This window comes from Danio rerio, chromosome 11 (assembly GCF_049306965.1).
Source record: "Danio rerio strain Tuebingen ecotype United States chromosome 11, GRCz12tu, whole genome shotgun sequence".
NCBI lineage: Eukaryota > Metazoa > Chordata > Actinopteri > Cypriniformes > Danionidae > Danio > Danio rerio.
Window position 1 is genome coordinate 27,392,407 of NC_133186.1, and position 24,202 is coordinate 27,416,608.

The 24,202-nt window shown below is 35.8% G+C and overlaps 2 protein-coding genes across 7 annotated transcripts in view; one reads left to right on the forward strand and one right to left on the reverse strand.

Moving 5' to 3' along the window:
- The window catches only part of zhx3a (zinc fingers and homeoboxes 3a), a 16,985-nt gene extending 9,109 nt beyond the window's left edge, over positions 1-7,876 (reverse strand). Inside the window, exon 1 of one of the 3 annotated variants that reach the window (XM_073916763.1) lies at positions 7,812-7,876. The gene's annotated coding sequence lies outside the window, so the exon portion shown is untranslated. Of the gene's footprint in view, positions 1-1,954; positions 4,253-7,811 lie in introns of those variants that run through there. The other 2 variants (XM_002663787.8, XM_073916764.1) reach the window with 2 other exon arrangements.
- A 117-nt stretch (positions 7,877-7,993) lies between these two features.
- fam83d (family with sequence similarity 83 member D) lies at positions 7,994-16,749 on the forward strand. Of its 4 annotated transcripts, none has more exons than XM_073915837.1 (5): positions 7,994-8,080; positions 8,137-8,612; positions 11,029-11,196; positions 11,309-11,433; positions 15,301-16,749. In XM_073915837.1, the coding sequence occupies exons 2-5, from the start codon at positions 8,139-8,141 to the stop codon at positions 16,136-16,138; spliced, it is 1,605 nt and encodes a 534-aa protein (XP_073771938.1). In that variant the 5' UTR covers positions 7,994-8,080; positions 8,137-8,138; the 3' UTR covers positions 16,139-16,749.
- The last annotated feature ends 7,453 nt before the right edge of the window (positions 16,750-24,202 follow it).

Sequence of the window (24,202 nt, forward strand, 5' to 3'; positions counted from 1 at the left end):
GAGATGGTTCAAAAATGTTATATAAAAAAAAACAGGTCACTCGTCAAAGAATGGGATGCTTTATCTGGCAACCGAGACGTGCGATTAGACACAGGACAAGAGGTTTCCAGACAGTGAGCTATTGAAAAGGGAACTCAGAAAGAGAGGCCTCGTGTTTCAGCACCGGGGTGAACCAGTCTCACACAAAACAGTCTATCCTGCTACTGTGCGTCTCAGTGCTTTCGTAGCTTTAGCGGCGAAACCGGAGGCCTTTTTATCCCGGCAACCTGTGGAGTCAAGGCATGCAGTAGATTTGGTTGAAAATTAGCACAACAACGCTGACCTACATTTACGTTTTCGAGCAGTTCAAAACTTAAATGTTACACCACGTTACGTGATACACATTTAATAAGTCTGGCTCTGCTTAAACATTTTAGATTGTGATGCGGGGTATTAAATGTAGAAAGAAGCCAAAGGTCTGGCAATACAGGCCTTACATAATAAAACATCCTCTCTCATTGTTATTGATTAAAGGCTGAAGCATCCCGGACTGGACGTTCTTTATTATGTGGGACCACACCGAATAAGCCTTCTAAGATATCAACAGCATGAATATCTTTCATAAAGCCGCTGAAATAAAATCGCTTTTTTTCTGCGCAGCAACAAAATGTGCTCAGAAGTTGTTGTTTTTTTTTTCATGATAAAGCGTTAAGATTGTTATAAACAGACACGTCGTTTGAAGCTGAGGGAATGTTTGTATTCCTACATGCCATATTCTCTTTTATTTGATTATGTGCTCTCACACACACACACACACACACACACACCCCAAAATCCTCTTCTTTGTGGTGCACTCCTCCACACACTACACTTCAGGCAGTGCGGGAGCATTTTAGGATAAAGTTCATCTGTGGTTCACATTTTTCCTCCTGTTTTGCTTTAACAATTATGTAAATATCTTGTATTGACTGTTAATCCGAGTGTCCACCATATGTAATAGAGTGATTGCTGTGTGTATTTCCAATTACCCTTCAAAAAAAAAAAAAAAAAAAAAAAACTGGCACGAGATGAAGATTTGTGAGAGTTGTGTGTACTGATTAAACCTCTCAGACTGGCTTTGCTTTTAGCTCTGAATTTTTGTGAGCTTCTCTTTCATCAGACTATAAATACATTTCGGATGAAAACAATGTGGTGTCCATGTGTATATATTTTTTCCACTGGTTCCATCTGTCTTTTAAATAAAGGAGAAAACCATTCAGGAATAAAAAAAAGAGCTGAAATGACGGCCCAAAATACACAGTGCTCCTAGACATGACCGTGACGTCCTCTTTTATTTCTCAGACTGGATCAGCTTTATTACACGAGGCTGAGCTGAATAAGCCTGTAAAATATCGGCTGATTTTTACATGAAGTTCTGGCTGAATGTGACTTTTGTTTAATGCCATAACAAAGGTCAGCTGCGCACATGCTGTAGTAATTATAATTCTATAAGTACAAAACTGAAAACAAGAAAAGAGGTCATCATAAGAGGCTGTCGTGATCATTCTTCTTCATCCTAAACAATGGCGCTGCCATTTACGAGGGAAATATGACACTAAGCCGGAAGCCATATGCAGTGCCCTCAACGCTCACATGCCATTGAAATATTTCCTGAATGCTTGTGCCAGACTGCCAGTATGTAAGGTGGGCATGTGACTACATGCCATTGTGGTACAATGCTGTTTGTGTGATATATCAGTGATGGCGTCAAACACATCCACATTAATTATGTAGAGACTAAAGAGCCACTGAAGCATCCTACAGTTCACCTTCATTATGGGATGTGACTCATTAGCAAAATGCCACCAACACTGGCGTTTGTACCATCAGCTATTTGTGGGCCGACCGTGTTTATGTTTAAAACCAGTCAATGAACCTTATGCGAGTACTACAGAACGCTGGGTGCCATCAGAAGTGCCCACTTTGCCCCCCTTACCTCGATGACTGCTGCACGGACTCTTGGGAGGCCAGTCTGCGCTGCCACTCATGTGTTAACATTGCCATAGCAACCCCTCTCCTTTCCCTTTCCTTGCCCACAACACACAGAGGGGACTAAATCCTCTATTCTTCACCAAAAAACACTCACTTGGGGGACATTTTTTTTGTAGCCCTCCAACCCAAAAGAGAGAAAACTCCAAATATTTTATTTGACTGTGCTATTTGTTTATGCCAACATACAAATTGGAAACAAATGAGACTATCCGTCCCTTTTTCCGCTCTGTAATCATGGCAGATTTTTTTTTTTTCATGAACAAGAGCACCCCAGAATTTTACAAAGGCGCTACTTGCGCTTTCTGAATTACTTTGCCAGTCTTGCGACACAGAAATCTGCGCGCAACAGATTCGGAAATTCGCATTTAAAATAAGTACTTTTCACGCCTCAGACAGCAGAGAAATAATCACTGATGTGATGTGCGGAGTTTGATCACCGGTGCGACACACTCATTAGTTACAAAAAAAGAAAGATGGCGGAGCACCATGAATTGTACTGAGTCAAGTGCCAGGTCTCGGCGAATGCCAGGCTCCTCTATACAAAACGGCGCTGGAACAGCTGAAACACTTGTATGGCCGTCACTCCGCTGTTAAGCCAAAAGTTTGCCTCAAAAAGTACTGAGGTTAATACGGGCTTTTCAGGGAGGTTTGGGGGGAAATACTCCTATTGTGGAGCTGTTGTTCATCCACTCTTTAGATTTACAAATTTAATAAGGTAATGTGAGATATCACAGAAGGGCATTTTCTGTTATTACATGCACAGTGAGCTTTTCATTATAAATAATTTAATCATTTTGACTGCTTTTATAGCACGGATAGAGGACGTAGAGCCTCCATAATTATAATTCTGCTTCGAAATCCAGTTGGCATTAGGCAGACGATTCTCCTCTCCTAATTCAAGGAATATTACATAAACCGACAGCTTTTACTGGAAATCAACATACAATAAAGGGACTTAACGTTTCAGTGCTCGCAGTCACGCCATTCAGATTGGACACACAATAATAAAGCTGCAAACTGTGCATGCATGTGCGAAAGGCATTTTCTTCAGTCTGTAGGCGCAGATACTTTTGGGAAGGTCACGTTCTAGATGGTTTACTTTTCTAATTGCTCAAATTCAGGATGAAAGGCAATATTGCCCTGCCTTATTACAACACTGCAGACCAGAACACCATTCCCACAGGAGAACAGAGGTTCACCCAAACCCCATTGCATGCTCAGCGACCTACAGCAAGCATGCATCCATCCAATATTATTCAGCATGTTAACTTGAAGAGAAAAGTAGTGCGGTTCAGCAAAAAAGTGATGGTTAGTGTACGGCCAGAGAGTTGAGCTGAAACACCCTGAGAGCCTTTCATTCTAAATAATGATTTATAATGTGTGGTATCAGAGCCAGGGTTATGATCTGGAGTTAAATCTGAGTTTGAGTACATTCTGTACCCATTAACAGTTGATAGCGCGTGCTTTTCCAGATCTGCGCCAGCTCTGAACTACAGGCACCCCCGAAGGGCTCGCCATCGTAAAGATGACTTTTGGAGATCGATCAATGCGCCAATATTTCCGTGCTCCTCGGTCCTCGTTTTGAAGTAGAAATCGGACGCGTGACGCTCGGAAACGGACACACTATAGTAACATCCCATAGGCACGTTGTAGCGTGCGAATAATCAAATTGGAAGCAGACGAGAACATTGAGTAACAAAACTGTAACAAACTGGTAAGTTAACCCTTTCGCTTCGTATCGAGGCACTAGTAACCTCCATCCGGCGAGACGTTTCTCGGGAGTTTGAGTGCGTGTAGCGCGGCGCAATATTTTGGCTATTACCAAAAATTTTAACTAAGCACTCCCATCTACTGTCGCCATTTTATACATAGAGGCGACTTCACGCGCCGCATATGAGTAGAATAACAAGGCACGCTTCTCTCTGCCAAAACTACTTTTGAGGAGTGTTCGCGTCACCTAAATAAATCGCTTTCACTTCTACGAAAAGTCAAAGTTCCCTACCTTTTCGTCGGCTCTGCTGACTGCGAATGGAAATCCGTTATTGATACAGAAATGAATAACATTTAGGTTTCTCTCCGCTCCGGGTCTCGGGGGAACAGGAGGGGCCGAGACCTCTCCTCAGATGAACCCTGTGAACTAACGTGAACCCTCCGGGTCACGGCGATAAGGAGCATCTACTGCTTTATGGCACACTGATTATGTGCCCGGCTGACATGGGCGCTGCTGGAGTGGCGAGAAGGGAAAGAAATGTACGCCAGGCGCTCTCAAATAAGGGCACGTGATTAAAACGCGTCACCCAAACCCAAAATCCTGATCCTACCCCTCTCTGTTCTAGGACGGGCTGAGCAGACACACTGAAGGGAGTGACTCATGCGCAAATGTCTAATATAGCCAGAAATATGGAGCAGCGCTTTCGGTCAGTAGGTCGTATAAGGACGAGGGGGAAAACAACCTACTATAGCGATCACGAGCATGTGCCTCTACTACATACAGTCACACACTACACACGCGTGTTTATGAATAGGAACAGCAGATAGATATTGCGCGCAATGTTACGATGGAATAAAACAGAGCGGAACAGAATCTACGCGCGACCAAATTAAAAAGGCATATGCAAAGCGTGCTATTAACACAGAATAGGATGGGAAATGTGAAATTAATAGGATTTCTGTTGCTTTAAAAATGTAAATGCAACATGCAGTTTAAAACATATTGCTAAACATGAATAGAAAATACGAGTCACGAGACCAAAATGTCAATTATTAAGCAATCACAATAAAATGTTTAGTATTAGAACAACGTAGAGTAGAAGGTAATACAATAATATAATCTTTATTGGCACACCATGGCCAGGGAAAAAATAAATTGCAGTATGCAACAGAATTTATATTATTAGACAATGATAGAACAGAATAAAAATAAAATCTTGAAGCCAAATAAAATCGTATTAGTAATTTCTGAGCAACATACAATGTTATTACTCGAACATAATAAAACAGAATAATATCTCAGTTGCTACACCACGACCAGGGAAAATGAAATTGCAATACAAAACAAATATTACAACCAAACAAAACAGTATGACAGAACAAGAATGATCAGGATATTACATAGAATAGAATAGAATAGAATAGAATAGAATAGAATAGAATATGACTTCCATCACACATGGCCAGGCAGAATCAATGCAATAGAATACAAACTGTTCGTGCATAGTATTATCCACAAAACAGGAAGTCCTGTTGTGCAACATACAGTAAAACGAGCATTTCTTTCTATTATATTAAAACTCTATAACCAGAATGGTTGTTCTTGCTTTAATATTTCAGTACTAATCGCCAAATATACAATATACAAATATATAAATGTGCACAGCTGCATGCACGTGTCCTTGATTCTGTTGTATTTACTACTGACACCAAAAATGTTTCTGAAACTGATTACATTTTTTAGAGAGGGTCATATAAGGTGAAAGTAAATCTGAGAGTTCCCACAGCCTACTGTTCTGCTCTCTTAACTGATAACAAACAGACGAGCGGAGTGCAACAAACACCAGCCCGTCTTTTATCAACAGGTTGTGTGATACTCCGTACTTGTATCTGGCCACATAAAATGTGTATAATGTTTCTGAGTCTTTTCTTTTCTAAGGAACGTGGTGGTAGACCTGCTATCCAGGGGCTCCCCCTCACGCCACAGTGGCAATTACACCTTCAGACGTGCAGCGTTTTTGACAGTACAGGCAGAGATGAATCTGATTGGATAAAGCCTGAAAACACCTACTGTCCATTACGAGACGGTTGCCATGCGGTTTGGGCTTTTCCTTCATTAAGGCCTCAGCCCAAATTTGTCATTTCCCTTTGAGAACACATGGCAGACATAGCTATGCTTTTAAAACATTATTTACAGGAGACTGGGATTATTTATTAAAAGCACTGTATCCTAGTAATAGGTTTTGAACATCCAGTGGCATGTACATCTGTGTTTTCTCTTGCAGTGATTTGATTTGTTGGGTTTTAACACCTATTGAAAAATAAATTATGCAAATTAGTTGTTTTTTTTTACATTTGCCCACCAAATTATACATATAATTTGAATTTATATTAACTAAATTGTATTTTTACAACTATACAACTTTTGTATAATTACAAAATTTGTATATTTACAAACTGTAAAACTGAAAGGCAGAGAGAAGTGTAGGGTCAGGTTGAGACATGTCATATATTTTAAATGCATACAATTTACTGATTATAGTATTTGATGCTCAAAATAATGATTTAAAATTGTATGTTGTGTTTTTTAAAGTTTTGCATTATGAATAATTTAGTTTTATAATCATTTTGTAGTTTAACTTAGCTGAAAAGCTTACAATGACAGGCTGACTATGTAGGACAATGTCCTTTTTGACAGAAAGTCAGTGTGACTTCATACAGGCATATATTTCAATTATACTGTGTGTTCCTGGTATTTACAACATTGTGGGTACATTTAAGTATGGTATATCCTATGGTATATCCTTATCCTTAAATTTTTTTAACATGTGTGGGTTTCATTCATTCATTTTGTTTTTGGCTTAGTCCCTTTATTATTTAGGGGTCACCACAGTGGAATGAACCGCCAACTTATCCAGCATATGTTTTACGCAGCAGATTCCCTTCCAGCTGCAACCCAACACTGGAAAACATGTATGGGTTTCAGTAAAATGATCATATTTAATTTATTCCATAAATTTACAACAACATTTCGTCAATATTTAAAAAAAAAAAATTATTCATACAATGAAAATTGGTGAGAATATCAAATGTTTTCAGTTTTTATAATTGGTTTATTTCACCAATTACTTTTTTTTTTTCCTTTTCTGATCTAAAATGATGGTATAGTGTTTAAAATTTAATATAATCTGTCAGAAAACATCCCGGGCGACATGGTGGCTCAGTGTCACCTCACAGCAAGAAGGTTGCTAGTTCGAGTCCCTTGTTGGGTCAGTTGGCATTTCTGTGTGGAGTTTGCATGGTCTCCCCATGTTCGAGTGGGTTTCCTCTGGATGCTCCAGTTTTCCCGACAATCCAAACACATGCGCTATAGGTGAATTGAAAACTATACTGACCGTAGTGTATGTGTGTGAATGCAAGGGTGTATGGGTTTTCCCAGTGCAGGGTTGCGGCTGTAAGGGCATCCACTGCGTAAAACATATGCTGGAGAAGTTGGTAGTTCATTCTGCTGTGGCGACCCTAGATTAATAAAGGAACTAAACTAAAAAGAAAATCAATAAAAATATTCAGTGTTTTTGTTATTTTATAGCCCACAAAATATTTTCTCTGAGTAAAAGAAAGATTTGTTTTGTTCCATAAACTACCAATGAAATTTGCTCTGTATTTAAATATAAAGGTTGCCATTTCAAGCCTGAAATTATAAAGGTGCTATCTTTTCAGACATATTACATTACTTTTTGGACATTTTGATAAAAAAAAAATAAATATAATAAATAAATATCTAGTTAAATAACACAACAAATGAAATCATGTATTATCCTCCTGACTAATTGTCATTTTCTCACTTTAAAGTTCTAAAAAATAAATATTTAATGTAAATTTTAATACATTTTTATCATTAGAAACTTCTTATTATCAAAGAAACTGGGAATTTTGTAAGTCTCGTGTTTACCACACTGTATGCTGGCCACATTGTATAGCCATACTGTATATCACAATACAAGTTCAAAAGCAAAATGCGTTATGAAAACGAGCTGCTTAAACATCTTGCTATAACTTTTATACTGTCTGTTTATATGAAGTATTATTACCTGTACTTTATGAGGCCATTTAGTTTCACAACACCACCGGGCGTGAACATTACAACACACAAACTGTAAAAAAAAAAAAAGCGAAAATCACCCACGCCGCTTTTGTTTGCCTCCAAATTCAAACTCTTGACCAATAGACGCAGAGCACACTGTCCAATAGCGTCCTTTCTCAGCAGACACGTGACGCCACAACTAGACTGGCAACAACGTAGCAACCAATGGTGGCTCTCCAGCTGTGGGACGAGTCTTCTGGAAAGTACAGCTTACAGGTGGGTGATTTTCATATTTGGGAACGCTTGTGCGTGTGAGACTGAGAAACTTTTAGTCATGGCTCTTTCCCAGTGTCTCGAGGACTCACCAGGCTGGCGCACACCGAGGAAAGAGCAGGACTCGAACCTTAACGAGCTCTACAATGAGAGACACCGACTGGCTTTGGAGGAGCTGGTGGCCGGGGGAGTGCAGTCATTCATGGGCTTCCTCAAGAAAGAGAGAATGCCCAACTTTCTATCCGAAGACGAGATCAGGAGGGTTTATCGCGCGGCTGTGGTGCCCAAAACAATCTCAATCAACGGAGACGATTCTCATCTGGATCAGTCGGGCACCCTGGACTGCTCATCTGTCACTTACTTCCCGGAGGTCTCTGACATTGAGCCCCCGGTGCTGGAGAACGGCTGGCCGGCGTTCACTGCAGGCTCGTACCGCGGAGTAACGCGAGCGGTCGCCTACTTCCAGCCGAGCTACGGAGAGTGCATTTACAGCTGCAAAGAAGCAGCCAGGAGGATGATCAGAAATGCCAAGGAGGTATTGCTGATATAAAGAAATAGATTTGAATATTTTTTTCCCCCTTTTGCCTTGTTGAAGCTTCTTGATTCTTGTTGGTGAATTTATGTGTTGTAATAATTAATCAGTTCATTCTTATTGACGCTAAAGTTAGTGTTTGGGAAACAGTAATATATTACAATCTAAAGTCTTTTTAGGTAGCTAAAGGTGTTAGTTACTTTTTAATTAAAGTTAAAGTAAGCGTTATGCTATTATTACATGTTTATTAGAGTAAGATATACTAATAATAATATATACTAATAGTAATATATACCGTAATATATTACTTTGTTTTGCTCAACAGACATCCATGCTAACTAATCTAAAGTAAATTTTTTTATGAATATATCTCTCCCAAGGTCAAGACCAAAATTACATCTTTAACCTTTTACATTTTTAAGTATATTCACCATAGTTTTACCAAAGCATTTTCTTTGCACATTTTCGATAATAAAACCATGCAAAAATATCGTAAGGGAGGAGATGCAGGGTTTCTGCAAATCCACAGAAGACTTAATTAATGCTTTTACAGTTTAAGACCTTAAAAAGATCTGAAAATCAGTGCAGACAACCTCAAATGCAAAGTAATGGCATAAAAAACTGCATGATTCTTGCATGATCCTCAGTTATTATTATTTTATTTTCAAATATCAATAATACATATTTTACAGACAGTTGAAGTCAGAATTATTAGTCCCCTGTTTATTTTTTTTCTCCAATTTCTATTTAATGGAGATTTTTTTCTACATATTTCTAAACATAATAGTTTTGATAAGTCATTTCTAATAACTGATTTATTTTATCTAAGCCATGATGACAGTAAATAATATTTGACTATATATTTTTCAGGATGTTTCTATACAGCTTAAAGTGACATTTAAAGGGTTAACTAGGTTAATTAGGTGAACTAGGCAGGTTAGGGTAAGTTATTCATTGTATAACGATAGTTTGTTCTGTAGACTATCAGGGGAAAATTAGTTTAAAGGGGCTAATGATTTTTACCCTAAAATGTTTTTTAATAAATTAAAAACTGCTTTAATTCTTTCCAAAATAAAACAAATAAGACTTTCTCCAGAAGAAAAAATATTATCAAACATACTGTGAAAATGGCTCTGTTCATTCAGGAAATATTAAAAAATAATAATAATAATAATAATTCTGACTTCAACTGTATATTTACTTTACTAAAAAACTAACAAAGTATTTTTGAGAAATTGAGAAATAAGCAAGAAAAACAATATGAATAATTGAGATGTACAAATTATTTATATGTCCGAATTTTTAAATTTACACACTAATTTAAAAAAACATATTTTCGTGTGTGTGTATGTGTGCACGCAATCAAAAGTTACTGTACCTGCTTTTCTATATTCTAGTGTCTGGGAGCAGAGCTATTATTCTTTTGTGTAAGCGTAAAGTGAATTAAAAGTCATGAAGTGTTCTAATAATATGGTCTGCTGCTCATATTTAAGAATATCTGGATCTATTTGTTCCCTTCATGCATTACATTTTTATTACTTGCTTTGTTTAAAAATCCTAAAATATTTATTTCTCAGTTGATTTCCAGTTAGCTATTTTTTACAAGTGTACTACACTTTTCCAGTAACTACACAGTCCAGTTTTCATAGTTCATATTTAATTGGCTTTAAAAAAACAGTAATGAATAGTAACTAGAAACAGATGCTTATCTTTGATGGATTCATTTAAAATAATTGGATAAAAAATAGATGTTATTAATTTATAAGCAATGTTCAAATGGATTGCCATAATATGTCTTAATTAATTTTTATTTTATTTATTGTTATTAAGTTTGAAAATTAATTTGTTCTCAGATTTCCCAATATTCAAGAGGATTAAAATAAAACAAACAACCAAGCAAGAGCAATGGAAAGAATACTGATGGTTTGGTGATTATGATGATAAAAATATCTCTCTGTTTCATTGATATGAATCAAAAGATGAGCCTTTGGGTTTTCATGTGATAGAAGAAATAGTGTGTGGCTTATTCAAAGTAGTTGGATCTGAATCTGCAGTGAGGAATGATAAGAATGTGCTGAAGCGTCGATCACACATGGGTCTGAACCTGGAGGTGCCAGAACAGGCTCTTTCAAATGAAGGGCTTTTTTGAGTTGAATGTATCGAGGTTACACCTGCAGGCAGCCTGGATCTGTTCCAGCTTGCATGTGTTTAAAGGCCAAATGTAATAAGAAAGCATCAAGGTGTGTAGCCAGCGGCTGTTCGGTCATGACACTCATACGAATGAGCTTGAACACTGATGGTTTTCAAACTCTAAGCTGTTTTCTATTTTCTATAACCAGACTTTAGGTCATACATTTTGATTTGCATGGAGAATCATTAAGCGACTGTATTGTTAATCGGAAGTGATTTTTATCCTTAGGTGATCGCCATTGTGACAGACTCTATGACAGACCTGGACATCTTCCATGATCTGCGGGAAGCTTGCACACGCCGCAGAGTCCCTGTTTATATTCTTTTAGACCAGTCTTCTGTTGCCTCTTTCTTACAGATGTGCAAAAACCTTTGTGTACACCTGGATGAACTCCTGGTATGAGTCCACAGATTTACATTATAACTACATTAATTATGTCATTTATTACATTATATATATATATATAGTTAACTGCACCTCTTTTAATGATTTATTTTGTTTGTTTAAGCAAATGAAAGTACGGACCATAACAGGCTCTACCTACTACATGCGATCAGGTGCTCGGATCACAGGAAAGGTTCATGAGCGTTTTATGCTGATCGATGGAAACAAAGTGGCAACAGGTTCCTACAGGTGAAGAAACCTTTTCCTCACATCTTGAAGATCTTCATGGGATAGTTCACCATTAAATAAACGAGTCCACTGTAATGTCATTCAGATCCATTGGCTATATGCACTTGGACTTTTAATTTCAGCCAGCCAGCATCAGCACTTCTGATGTATTGTCTTTCCATTATAAAATTGCCACATTTAAGATCTGATTTCTTTAAAAATCAAGGGTCTTCCATTATAAAGTGGGTCTCAGACTGGACAAGAAGCACTGCATTAAATTCCATTTCCCCTGCCATGTCTTTAAAATATGACCGTTTACTTTACCCCAGTATTTTCAATGGAGTTTCTGCACTCGCCTGCTAATCCTAATGGTGCTAGCGGTTACACGTTTTTTATCTCGTTTTACTCTTGAACAACTAAATGAATGCTTAAGCCTTGTTAACTTAATGTATTTTAAATACATTACAACATCGATGCTGTAAAAGTAACCTTAAGAAATTAGAAATGGTCACATTAAACTTTCACCGAAATTGTTTGCACTTTACAAGGTCCATTTGTTACATAGTTTCAATCAAATTCCTACAAACCCAATCTAAAGCACACAATTCTTGACAGCAAGCCCCTATTTTTATTAGGCATGGGCCATATTAGATTCTGACGGTTTAATAACCTTGGAAATAAATTTCACGGTTTCACTGTATCACGGTATTGAGATTACTGCTCTAAAATATATTCTTTATAAATGTCTTGGTAAAAAACAAAACCTTTTCCCCTTTTGACACAATATATTTTAATTTGGGAACATTTAAAGAATTTAGGAACAGTAAACATGTCTGGCTAAATAATTCAAATGAATGATTGACTTCTGCTGTTCTGTCTCCATTTGTTTCAAAAACACTGATTTCTTTACAATTAAAACGGCATCTTTGGATATGTTTTCTGCTGGAGATAGTGCTGTCCTAAAAAAACAAAAAAGTAAAAAAATAATAAAATCTTACTCGTACCTTAGGAACAGTATGGCACAAAAGTTTAACGGTTTTAAAACCTTGATTTTTCCAAACCGCGGTATACCTTGAAAACGGTAATCGTCCCATGCCTAATTTTTGATTGCTTTAAATAAGAAAATAAATACCTCACAGATTAGAAAAATATACAATAAATTGGTGGCTGGGTGATATATTTTTACTGTGCAATAATAACTGAAAAGGAATTCGTTATTGCATGTTTAGTGCAACAAATGGTCATGGCCTGTTTGCTAGAGACTCAGAGAATCGCTGAAAACAGACAAGTAATGTAACTGGAGCACTTGTAGCAACCGTTTTTGTATTATCTTGCAAATGTGAGTACAGAATAACTCGATGTAGCAAATACCTCTGAAAAATTAACAGCCTCAGCCAGCTAACAGTCTACTCCAGATCCTAAAGCTTGCCTGCAAACATAACTCATTAACATGGGGGCGCTATAAGCCTTAGACTAGGAAAATGAAACTAAAATATACAAATAACATAAAGTAATGTCATGAAATGCTTAGTCTTGTTAAATATATTGGTAAGCGTATATAAAAATATGATTGGTTTTATGACTGACAGCAATCATACAGCTTAATGCATTATCTGCTCTATTAATCCTTTTTATGACATTGCTCTACAAGCAGCTTCCCATTGGGTCCTAGTGCCTGCCCAATAAGTAATAACTGCTGTGTTACACTATTTAAAATTTCACCAAAAACAAATAGTAGCAACAAAGCATTATTTGGTATTATAAAATTACAAGTCTGATTTTAGTTTATGGTGCAAAGCTAACAGGTGGGGAATAAATTCCTCACACCTGACTTTGTAAATAAACACTTCTCAAAAACAGAAAAGATATCGCCATCAGCTCAGATAAATAGTTTTAAAGTTCTAGAAAAAATAAACAAAATATCATGCATCTTTACTATATTTAACAAAGCCCAAATAAAAGAATAAAGGCAAAGTCCTTTTTCTTAAGTATTAAAATTTATTTATTTATTTTAACTCTTTTCATTGATATTTCTGACGTAACTTTTTATTTAACTATATCTTGCAATATATTGATAACGTAAACTAAAATTTATACCACCCACCCACAATTAGTGTATTTACAATTTAAGTTTAGCTCTTGTCCTATTCATTTACATGGAGAGAGCGGGATTTCAGACCTCTTCTCCAGTCAGATATTAACATTAAACCTAACCTATCTATGATCCTACATTAAATACTTGTTGTCATTTCGATCAGTTTTAGAGTTAATATTTTCAAAAAGCTATATCATTCAGGCATGTGATCAGCCGAAGACAAAAAAGAAGGAAACCGAGAGACCCCCCACCCAATATATATAATATTATTATTTTTTATATAGGTTCATAGCTTACTTTGTACCTCAATGTCAGGACAGATCCACACACTGCCGCTAGATGGCGCCACTAACTCGGTTTAGTGTTCTTGTGTGCACAGAATATATTTTTTCCTGTAATTTAGTAGACGCTTTATCCCACATGATAAATAAACTACTAGTCAGTCAACAATTCCAACTGTAAAAATATTAAGTGCAGTTGAATTAAGCGGTTTAATATGCTTTAACATTCCACCCTGAAAGAAATCTTATACATGCATAAAAGAGTTTATCACTTTCCCTTTCCTATAGTTTAGTAACTTTTTTTAAAATAGTTTTAATTAATTATAAAGTATAAAGTAAAATATTTTTTTTTATACATTTGTAATATCATTTAAACTTATGAAACTTTCAGGTAATACATTTCAGGTGCTAGGCTGTAGCACAGACTTACAGAGTTTAATAACAAATGTGCGTCCTGGCTTTATTTATAATGTACACAGAGCACACTCATGGTTGTGAGAGCAGAAAAAGTGCACAGCCACGCACACATTCAAAGCGATTTCATAATCTTGCATATTGTCAGCAGTTTCGTCATATGCGCACATTATTACACACATATAATTATACACATAGCCTAGTAGGTGCACAGTTACATCCCTGCAATGACATCTGGAATAAAGCAGTTACTGCTCCTTCTTGTGCACAGTTATGAACAATGAAGATGCAAAGCATCAGGTCATCTGCCTTGATGACGTTGAACTTCACTGAGCCCAGACACCCCCCCCCCCCCCCCAACCAATAATTAAAAAAAAAAAACTTCAGATTTATGCAAATTACAGGGGTCGCCCCATTGAGCATGGAAAATATGGAAGATTCACATCCCTGAAAATGATCGTGTCTAAAATGAGATTTTATGTAAAGTGCATAATTGTGAGTTCTGCGCATGGCACAAATGTATTAACTATAGGAGTGCTTGACAACTACAGGAACATATGTGTACTTAAACATCGCCATCTACTGTCCTGGCTTGCATAATACAGCATATTTTGTCATTTTTATAGATTCACGATAATGGGATTCTGACACCGTAGACATTTGCAATTCTTTTCTAATTTTTTTGGTACAATTTCTTAGTCTAAATGCACACTTAAAATCAATCCTACATCCTAAAACAATAGTCATATTTTTCAACTTTACAAAATTTCGAAAATTAAAAAGATTAAAACAAATTTAAACTATTATACTACGCTAGGCTGATATTAAAATAGCACCAGCTAATGTTCGTCAATAATGCATTCATAATTTAATTAATAGGGTTTATCCTAATAAGACTTTACTGTGAACTGTAAACAAAATATTTTATATTTTGCTATGGATTTGACCTTTCAGTTAATGTAGAATGATTCTGAATAAATGATGAAAAACATTCACCAATAAAATAAATTTTAACTTTGTAAATGTCAACCAATCAGTCTTTCCTACAGTTCTGTTCCAACCTTTCCTATTTATTTTACCACATTCTTTTACCTACAGGTTCAACTGGACGGATGGCAAACTCAACAGCAGCAACCTTATCGAATTATCAGGCCAGATAACTGAGAAATTCGATGAGGAGTTCCGTATCCTCTACGCTCAGTCTCTACCGCTGCCAGTGAACACGCGAGCCCCCTCTAGTGCCAGAAACTGCAGCTTATATGACCACCTTGTCCTGAAAGCACCTGGAACGCCTCCCTCCTACTTGGCACGAACAACAAAGCCTCAAGCGGAGCGTCTGACGAGCACTCCAGCCAGACTTCAGACCCCAGAGATCCAGCGGATGAATAAAGACATTAAAGAGCCAGACAGAAAGAGTAACCCAGTTTCTGACTCCTCCACTCTAGGTGAAGACCTAGAACTGGTGCTCGCCTCAGCTGACCCTCCTCGCTTGCCGTCAACCACTGTTAACTCTCAGACTCAGACAGTGGATGTGACGATTGTGTCTTGCTGTGACGTCTCGACACAAACTACCTGCCACACGGCTGATGTGAGCGTACAAACATGCAAAGAGCCTCAGAACTCAAAACCCTCAAGTGAACATCAGAAGGTGGACAGTTGCCCGCCGATCTGCCCCCAGCCACAAGATGTCAACTTTAGAGAGTGTTTCCTCAAGATCACCAAAGAGCGACAGCATCACTACAGCTCCATTCGCTCCAAGCTTGACCACATGGTGACACTGCTGTCCCACAAGAGGGAGTTGGTGGATCTCACCAACCTGCCGTTGAGACCCGGCCTGAACAGAGGACGCAAGGCCCAGCAGGAGGCCAGACAGCCAAACACTAACATTGACAGTGGGATTATGGGCACGTGGCCCAAGTCAAGGGGTTTGCAATAACATGAACTCATGAAAATTACCCAAAGATGAGTCAAATATAGACAAATCCAAGCTTTTTTAAAATCAAAATAGTCTATATTTTGAAACATCCCAGCATTTTTATAGGGTATGTTTTAGTGCAGCACTTTTTGTAAAATCTGATATTTTATATGGTGATATTTGAATATATGCAAGAGACAAATGTGCAAAGATACGGTTTCTTATTTTTGGATGAGGGTTTATTGTCTTTGAATGCTGTATAGTAAAAAAAAAAAAAAACAACCAAAGTGCTATGATGAAATCCTGTTCAGAAATGTTTTGTGTTTGTTTGGATGTTTTTCTGTTTCTGGGTTGCTTGAAGTTGTGGAGTACTGATCTTCTTTGTTACACTACTACTGCTTTATCGGTATGAAAACAACAGTCACTCACTTTTGAGTGTTTGATGTGCCTTGAATGATGTTGGTGAAAGGAATGAATCGAAACAATTGTGCTAAATTGGAAACTTTTGGTGTCTTCGATGCGCTCGAGGCATTTGAATATTTCATCAAGGATGCAGAATTGTTTAAAAAACAAAATATGTTAAATTATTCATCATTGGCTTGTTGCAATAAAACAGTTGATTTGATGAACAATTGTTTGTTGTAGATTTTTTGCAAGGTTTTGGAACATTTATCAAGGCTCACTCTGTATTAATTTAGCACACACACACACATACAGTACTTTTAGAAAATCATCATACCCATTTGAAGTTATTACTTCGTCATGCAGCCTCAAATCAAATAATTGTTCCAGCCTTCTCCTAACCTGTGCCTTTCTACAACTTTATCCCGAAGGTCGTTTGAAAGCAGGGTGTAAAGCAAGTAAAGGTATAGATTTTAACACATTATTACATGTAAGAATAAAAAAAATGAAACATGATAGATTGATATGAAATATTCCAGACCTTAACTACTATAGATATATGTATATACGTAAATATGAAGAGTTCAGATACAAAAACCTCTAAATTCCATCAGAAATTGTCTCCAAAAATTATAATTTTTCTCAAACTTCCTGTCTTGATTCAGTACTTTCACTTTTATGACAAAGAATATGTAATTTTCATAGATTTTAACATGAAATAACTGAACATAAACATAAGAGGCAGAGGAAAAATGCTCATTGTAGAAGGAAATTCTGGATGGCACTTGGAGGTTTTTGCATCTGAACTTCATATTTCTATACATTTGTTTTAACGCTTCAAAAAAGCCCTTAACTGTCTCACAGACTAAATGGTTTTCAGTACATTTTACACATAATATTTTTGTCCAAACCTGAAATTATATGCATAAATCATGTAACTGTGTGTAAATCTGAGATCAAAATATGAAAAGATAATAAAGTTAAGATCTGGCTACATGGAATATTTTGAAATATAAAATATCAAATCTAGAGAAATTAAAACTTTGAAGATACCATTAGCCTAAAGCAGTAGTGCCCAAACGTTTTTCCTATAAAGGGCCAAAAACCAAGCTGGATTGAGGACTGTGCCGAATTAATACCAAACCATATTACAATAGATTTGCCAAGAGGTAATTTCCTCATTTATTTGGTAATATAAACAACAGACTAGAAAATGTTGCTTTAAATTAAATTAACTGTAGTATCATTTTTAACATTTTATAGTGAACTTAATCCAGTAAAAACATAAGCAGTCCTATTTATAACACAACAGAGTTCAATGCTGAATACACTATGAGCTGCTACTGCCTGCTGATTTTCTCGTAGATGACTTGTGCATGTCCTCTATCTGTCAACAGACAGTTTTTACATTTTAAAAGTCTGATTTATTTAATTTCAGGTCGTTTTTTTTGTGCCTCAGTGATAAAACAAAGAAACAAAAGGTTATTTTAAATTCAATATGACGATCTCTGTCAAAGGCATTTGCTCCAACCCTCCCCGTCATTCTTTCTATTCAGATGGAATGGCGGGCCAAATCAAAGGTTTTCATGGGCCAACTTTGGCCCGTGGGCCCTACTTTGCACATCTCTGGCCTAAAGTGTAATTCAGTGAATTGTAATTGTTACCTTTATTTTCAAATAATGACAGTAAAGGCGTCTAAACTGTTACAAAAAATGTTTAAAATAAATGCTGTACTATTTTTAGAATCGCAATTGAGAATTTTTCCTCAAGCGGTACGTCAACATAGTAAATATAATAGGATAATGTGGTGCTGAATACTACAGTATGATTTTGAAAAATCAGCTTTAAATCAGATAAATAAATTACATTTTAACATATTGCTATGAATAAACACTCTTTTGCCCCTCCACATTCACCTCCACACTCTCCTCATAACTTATACTCTACATAATCACTGCACTATTTAATATTTAAAATTGGACACATTCACTGCACTTTTTATATATATGCATTAGTCTCATTATTAACAACCACCTGTACATATATTCATCTATTGTAAATCTTGGTTCATAGTTAATACAACCTGTATATAATGTTCATCGTACATCCATCTGTAAATGTTACCCATGATCTTTCTATAATTGCACTTCTTTAATTGCAACATACCTATATCCTGCACTTTAACTCTAAAGTGCATTTCATTGCCTTGTACTTGTACACGTTTAATGCCAAAGAAGTTGAATTTAATCTAAAGTGATTTAAAATGATTTACTTCACAGTATTATTGTTCTACAGTGCTATTCCTGTAGGCCATTTTAAGCACTGTGTTGCATATTGTGCTTGTTCAATTAAAAACAAGGGTGAATTCAGGCAAACTGGGGCACATTTCATCTCGTTAAAAAAAAAAAAAAAAAAAAAAAGATAAACTCAGACACAATTTCCAAAACTTTCCGATTTTAAAACAAGGATCTGAAACTTCATGCATAAAATGAATAAACAATGCGCAAAATTCTAGGTTAGTATAAAAAAGTATGTTCACTTGTAAATTCGACTTTCTTACTGAAATAATTTTGCCAGTAATCTTTAACAAAACACTTTGAGAAAAATAATAAACAAATGCGTTTATAGCAAACATGTGTGCTCCAGTATCAAGAAACTAGTGAATCTTCCACTTTGACCCCATTGCAGACGCTACTTCAGGCAGATTTAAACAGAGGGAAAAAATCCCATAAAAACAGTTGGTCGTTTCTTTTTTAGGTCAGCAACTCTGTGTTCACACCTTTCAGTGAAAGAGGAATTCTGGGAAGTCTATCATCATGTTACACAAATAATAGCCGAGTGCAAACTGAAGAGGGCGCTGTCATCTTACGCCTTGCTAGTGCTTCACGAGACTGACATAAATAAAACATTTAAAGGCACATTGGTAAATAATTTTCCGTTCTGTAAAATTTATTTATGCTTTGGTTCAGACATTTAGTGTCATTTACAGTACTTTTAATCCGCAAGGACGCTTAATAAACCAGAATATTTATATTGTTGCAATAGATGTAGTTTTTCTATCTATCTATTTATCTATCTATCAATCTATGTATCTATCTATCTATCTATCTATCTATCTATCTATCTATCTATCTATCTATCTATCTATCTATCTATCTATCTATCTATCTATCTATCTATCTATCTATCTATCTATCTATCTATCTATCTATCTATCTATCTATCTATCATTATTGTTATTATAACCTTTATTTTACCAATAAAGACACAATGAGATTAAAAGATTAGGCAGTATACATGTCACATGGGTCTAACAGACCACAAACAAAAACTATTGGCAATTAACATGAATCACACATTGACAAACAAACTATTTCAAACATCTACAAGCCTGTGTTTCAATTTCTAAATCATTTATACTCTTTTTAAAAGCATTTAGTGAAATCAATTCTTTAAACTGCAATGTTGCTTGTAGATTATTCCATGCAAAAACCCTTTTCCCATTTCAGTTTGCACTTTAGGAATAGACAGTAAATAAATATCCTGTGACCAAAGGCAGGTTTTTTACAAATGTAATTCTTGAGATCAAATGGGACTAAACCCAATATTGTATTAACAACAACAACAACTACAAAATACTTCAAAAAAAAAAGCGATGATTCACCCAGAATTGAAAAGTCTGTCATCATGTATTCATCCTCCACTTTTTCCAAACCCTTTTGAGTTTTCTTTGTGGAACACAAAAGAAGATATTTTGGAGAATGTTGGAAAGCATTGACTTCCATGTTATTTTTTGTTACAATAGATGTAAATTGCTACCAGTTTCCAACATTCTCCAAAATATCTTCTTTTGTGTTCAGAAGAAAAGAGGTACTTTTAAAAGTTTGATGCCACTTGAAGGGGAGTAAATGAGTGAATTTTCATCTCTTAAACAAAGCAACAATCATTTTCAACTTACTAACAAGAACAAATGTGCCCTGAACAGCGATCAAGCATATTTGAGATAATTTTTTGAAGGATTGTGTACTAAAATTGGAAAAATTATTGCTGAAACTCAGCTTTGCCATCAAATACATTTTAAAATATAATAAAATAAAAACTAAGTGCATTATTAAATCAGTAATATGGTGAAATATGTGCTGATACATGATTATTTTCTTCTTTCTAAAACAAAACTCTTACTGACCGATACTGTATGTTTATAATACTGCCTTGAGGCCTAAATACTGCCAAAATATTGACAAATGACCCATTAGAATACTTCTGGCTGTAATTTTAGAAAGTAAAAGCATGTTTTAACACAATGAATAAACAGGTCATAAATATATTCAATGCCTCCCTGAAAAATTACTGCAAATAAATTAGCATTCAGAAGCAGTTTAATACCTTGAATTATCATACTTTCAAAGGCCACCCCTGAGGTTTAATATTAATAGCGTGATTAAACAGATCAACAAGTGATTGTTGGCGGTTAATTATTTATCTTGTTTAGCTGAGTGTTTTGAGCCTCAGGTTCTGCTTCACGAATGGCCAATGATCTCAGTCAGAAGCACTGCTCTGGAGGAATCAAACATGACGCTGGTTTTTACAGCAGTTGCTACAGTTCATGTTTAATCACTACAGTCTCTTTCTCTTCCAAAACCCAGATTAACCATATTTCAACTGGTCGAAAATATTATCCATTTATTAGCTACACGTGATCATGATCTTGTGTGAATCACAGTTTCGAATAGTGTATAAATTTAATTCATATATTTAATATGTTCTTGTCTTTATACTTTTCTTTTACTCATTATATTATCTTTATTTTCTTTTTAACAGTAAGAATTATAATAGGGGTCATTCTTAAAATGCTCAATATACATTTTAGGCAGCAGTACAATATTACTGAATACAGTGCATCCGGAAAGTATTAATAGCGCTTCACTTTTTCCACATTATTTTGGTTACAGCCTTATTGCAAAATGGGTTGACAGTGCATTTCAATGCACAAACCAATCATGAAGACAAAGGAATTGTCTGTAGACCTCCTAGACAGGATTGAACAACGTTTAGGTAAGGTTACATAAAAATTTCTGCTGCTCTGAAAGTTCCAATGAGCAAAGTGGCCTCCATTATCCAAGATGTTTGGAACAACCAGAACTTTTCGGTGATCGGGGAGAAGGGCCTTAGTCAAGGAGGTGATCAATAACCCGGTGGTCACTCTGTCTGAGCTCCAGCATTCTTCTGTGAAAGGAGGAGAACCTTACAGAAGGACAACTATCTGTGCAGCAATCCACCAATCATGCATGTATTGTAGAGTGTCCAGACAGAAGCCACTCCCCGCCTGGAATTTGCCAAACAGCATCTGAAGGACTCTCAGACCATAAGAAACTAAATTCTCTGGTCTGATGAGACTAAAATTGAACGCTTTAGAGTGAATGCCAGGCGTTACGTTTGGAGAAAATCAGGGACTGCTCATCACCAGGCTAATACTATCCCCACAGTGAAGCATGGTGGTGGCAGCAACTAGAAGACTAGTCAGGATAAAGGTAAAGGATGAATGCAGCAATGTAAAGACACATCATGAATGAAAACCTGCTTCAGAGTGCTCTTGACCTCGGACTGGGGTGACGGTTATCTTCCAGCTGGACAATGGCTTAAAGCACGCCAAAATATCAAAAGAGTGGCTTCAAAACAACTCAGTGAATGTCCTTGAGTGGCCCAGCCAGAGCCCAGACCTAAATCCTATTGAACATCCCTGGAGCAATCTGAAAATGACTGTAAACCGTCGCTTCCCATCCAACCTGATAGAGCCAAAGAAGGGTCTGCCAAGCTTGTGGCATAATATTGAAAAAGACTTGAGGCTGTAATTGCTGCCAAAGGTCCATCAACAAAGTATTGAGCAAAGGCTGTGAACACCTATGTGATTTTTCAGGTTTTTATATTTAATACATTTGCAACAATTTCACAAAATCTGTTTTCACATTGTCATTATGGGTTATTGTGTGTAGAATTTTGAGGAAGGTTGTCACATAAAAAAAGTGGAAAAAGTGAAGTGATGTGAATACTTTCTGGATGCACTGTGATTATTCAGGGTTTCTGCAGGTCTTTAAAAAGTCTTAAATCACTTTTTAACAGTGAATAAAGGCCCTAAAATGATAGTTCACCAAAGAATGAAAATGTACTCAAAATTCACTCACCTTTAAGTGTTTCCAAACCTTTATGAGTTTCTTTCTTCGGGTTAAACACAATAGAAGATATTTTGAAGAAAAGCTGAAACCCTGTAACCATTGACTTTCATAGGAACACGCAGGCTTCGAAAGTCAATGGTTACTGGTTTCCAGCTTCTTTAAAAAAATCTTCCATTGTTTTGAACAGAAGAAAGAAACAAAGAAAGGTCTGAAACAAGTAAAGAGTGAGCAAATGATGACAGAATTTTCATTTTGGAGTGCACTTAACAGCCCTTAAAGGGACCTATTATGCAATAATTCTTTTTATAAGGGGTTTAAACACAGTTGTGGGTATTACTGCTTCATTCAGTATGTCATTCAGAGATGTGATTGTACCTTATAATTACAGATTTCCCTATTTTCTTATGTCTGTGGGATGCTCTGTGAATATATAACAATCATAATGTGTAGTATAACATAAGCATAACAGCGTCAGTGACTATAACAGTGGTTCCCTGAGAGTCGCTTTGTGATTACCAATAATATATATATTTATATATTATTTATATATATAATCATATTTAGTTTATATAGAAGATAAAAAATAGTATTTAATAGTTACATAAAAAACAACATGCAAATAAAAAGCTACTAGCCTTCCAATTTTTTTAATCAAATGAATGAATGAATGAACTTTGAAATTGTGCTGAAAACTTAAGTCACACTCTACAATGAGGTTTTATTAATTATTGTTGTGTGCTAACATGAACAATAATTGTACAGCCTTTATTAAACATAGTTCAACATTTACTAATGTATTATTAAAAGCCAAAGTTATGCTTTTAAATATTAATGCACTATGGGTTACTTCATTCAACAACTTCAATTCAACAACAACAACTAACAATTAACAACTTTATTATCATTAATTAACATGAACAAATTAATTTATTATTGTTTTGTTCATTGTTTGTTCATATTAGTAAATGCTTTCACTTACATTAACTAATACAACGTTATTGTATGGCAATCTTAGCATTATATCTCTTCATCTGCTCCTTATACTAATCACTGCTTAGTTCTCGGCACATCACTGTATTGTTTTTATTTGTCTTACATTTTCTCTAGTTGGTTCTAAAAATGTCTTTAAAAGGCTTTTTTTCCCCACTGCATAAACTCTGAAATTAAGCTCATTTTGTTTAATTTCTCCCATTTTTATATTTAAATTCTCAGCAATACATCTGTGTACTAATAAATCTGATTTATTCATACAAAATGGCATGCATAATGCAGCTCTTAGTTATTTTTTATAGATACACGCAAAATGAGACAGTTTTGATGATGTTGTTTGTTTACTAAACATTCAAAAAATAAAGAAAAAACATCATGTTGTTAATAAATAATTGCATAATTATATGTTATAAGTCCAATTATAAGTCCAATAAATAGAAAATAACCACAACTGACCATAGCATGAGCATTTATTTTTAAAGATATTTCCTATTGTTAAAAACATGAATGTGAGTAAATT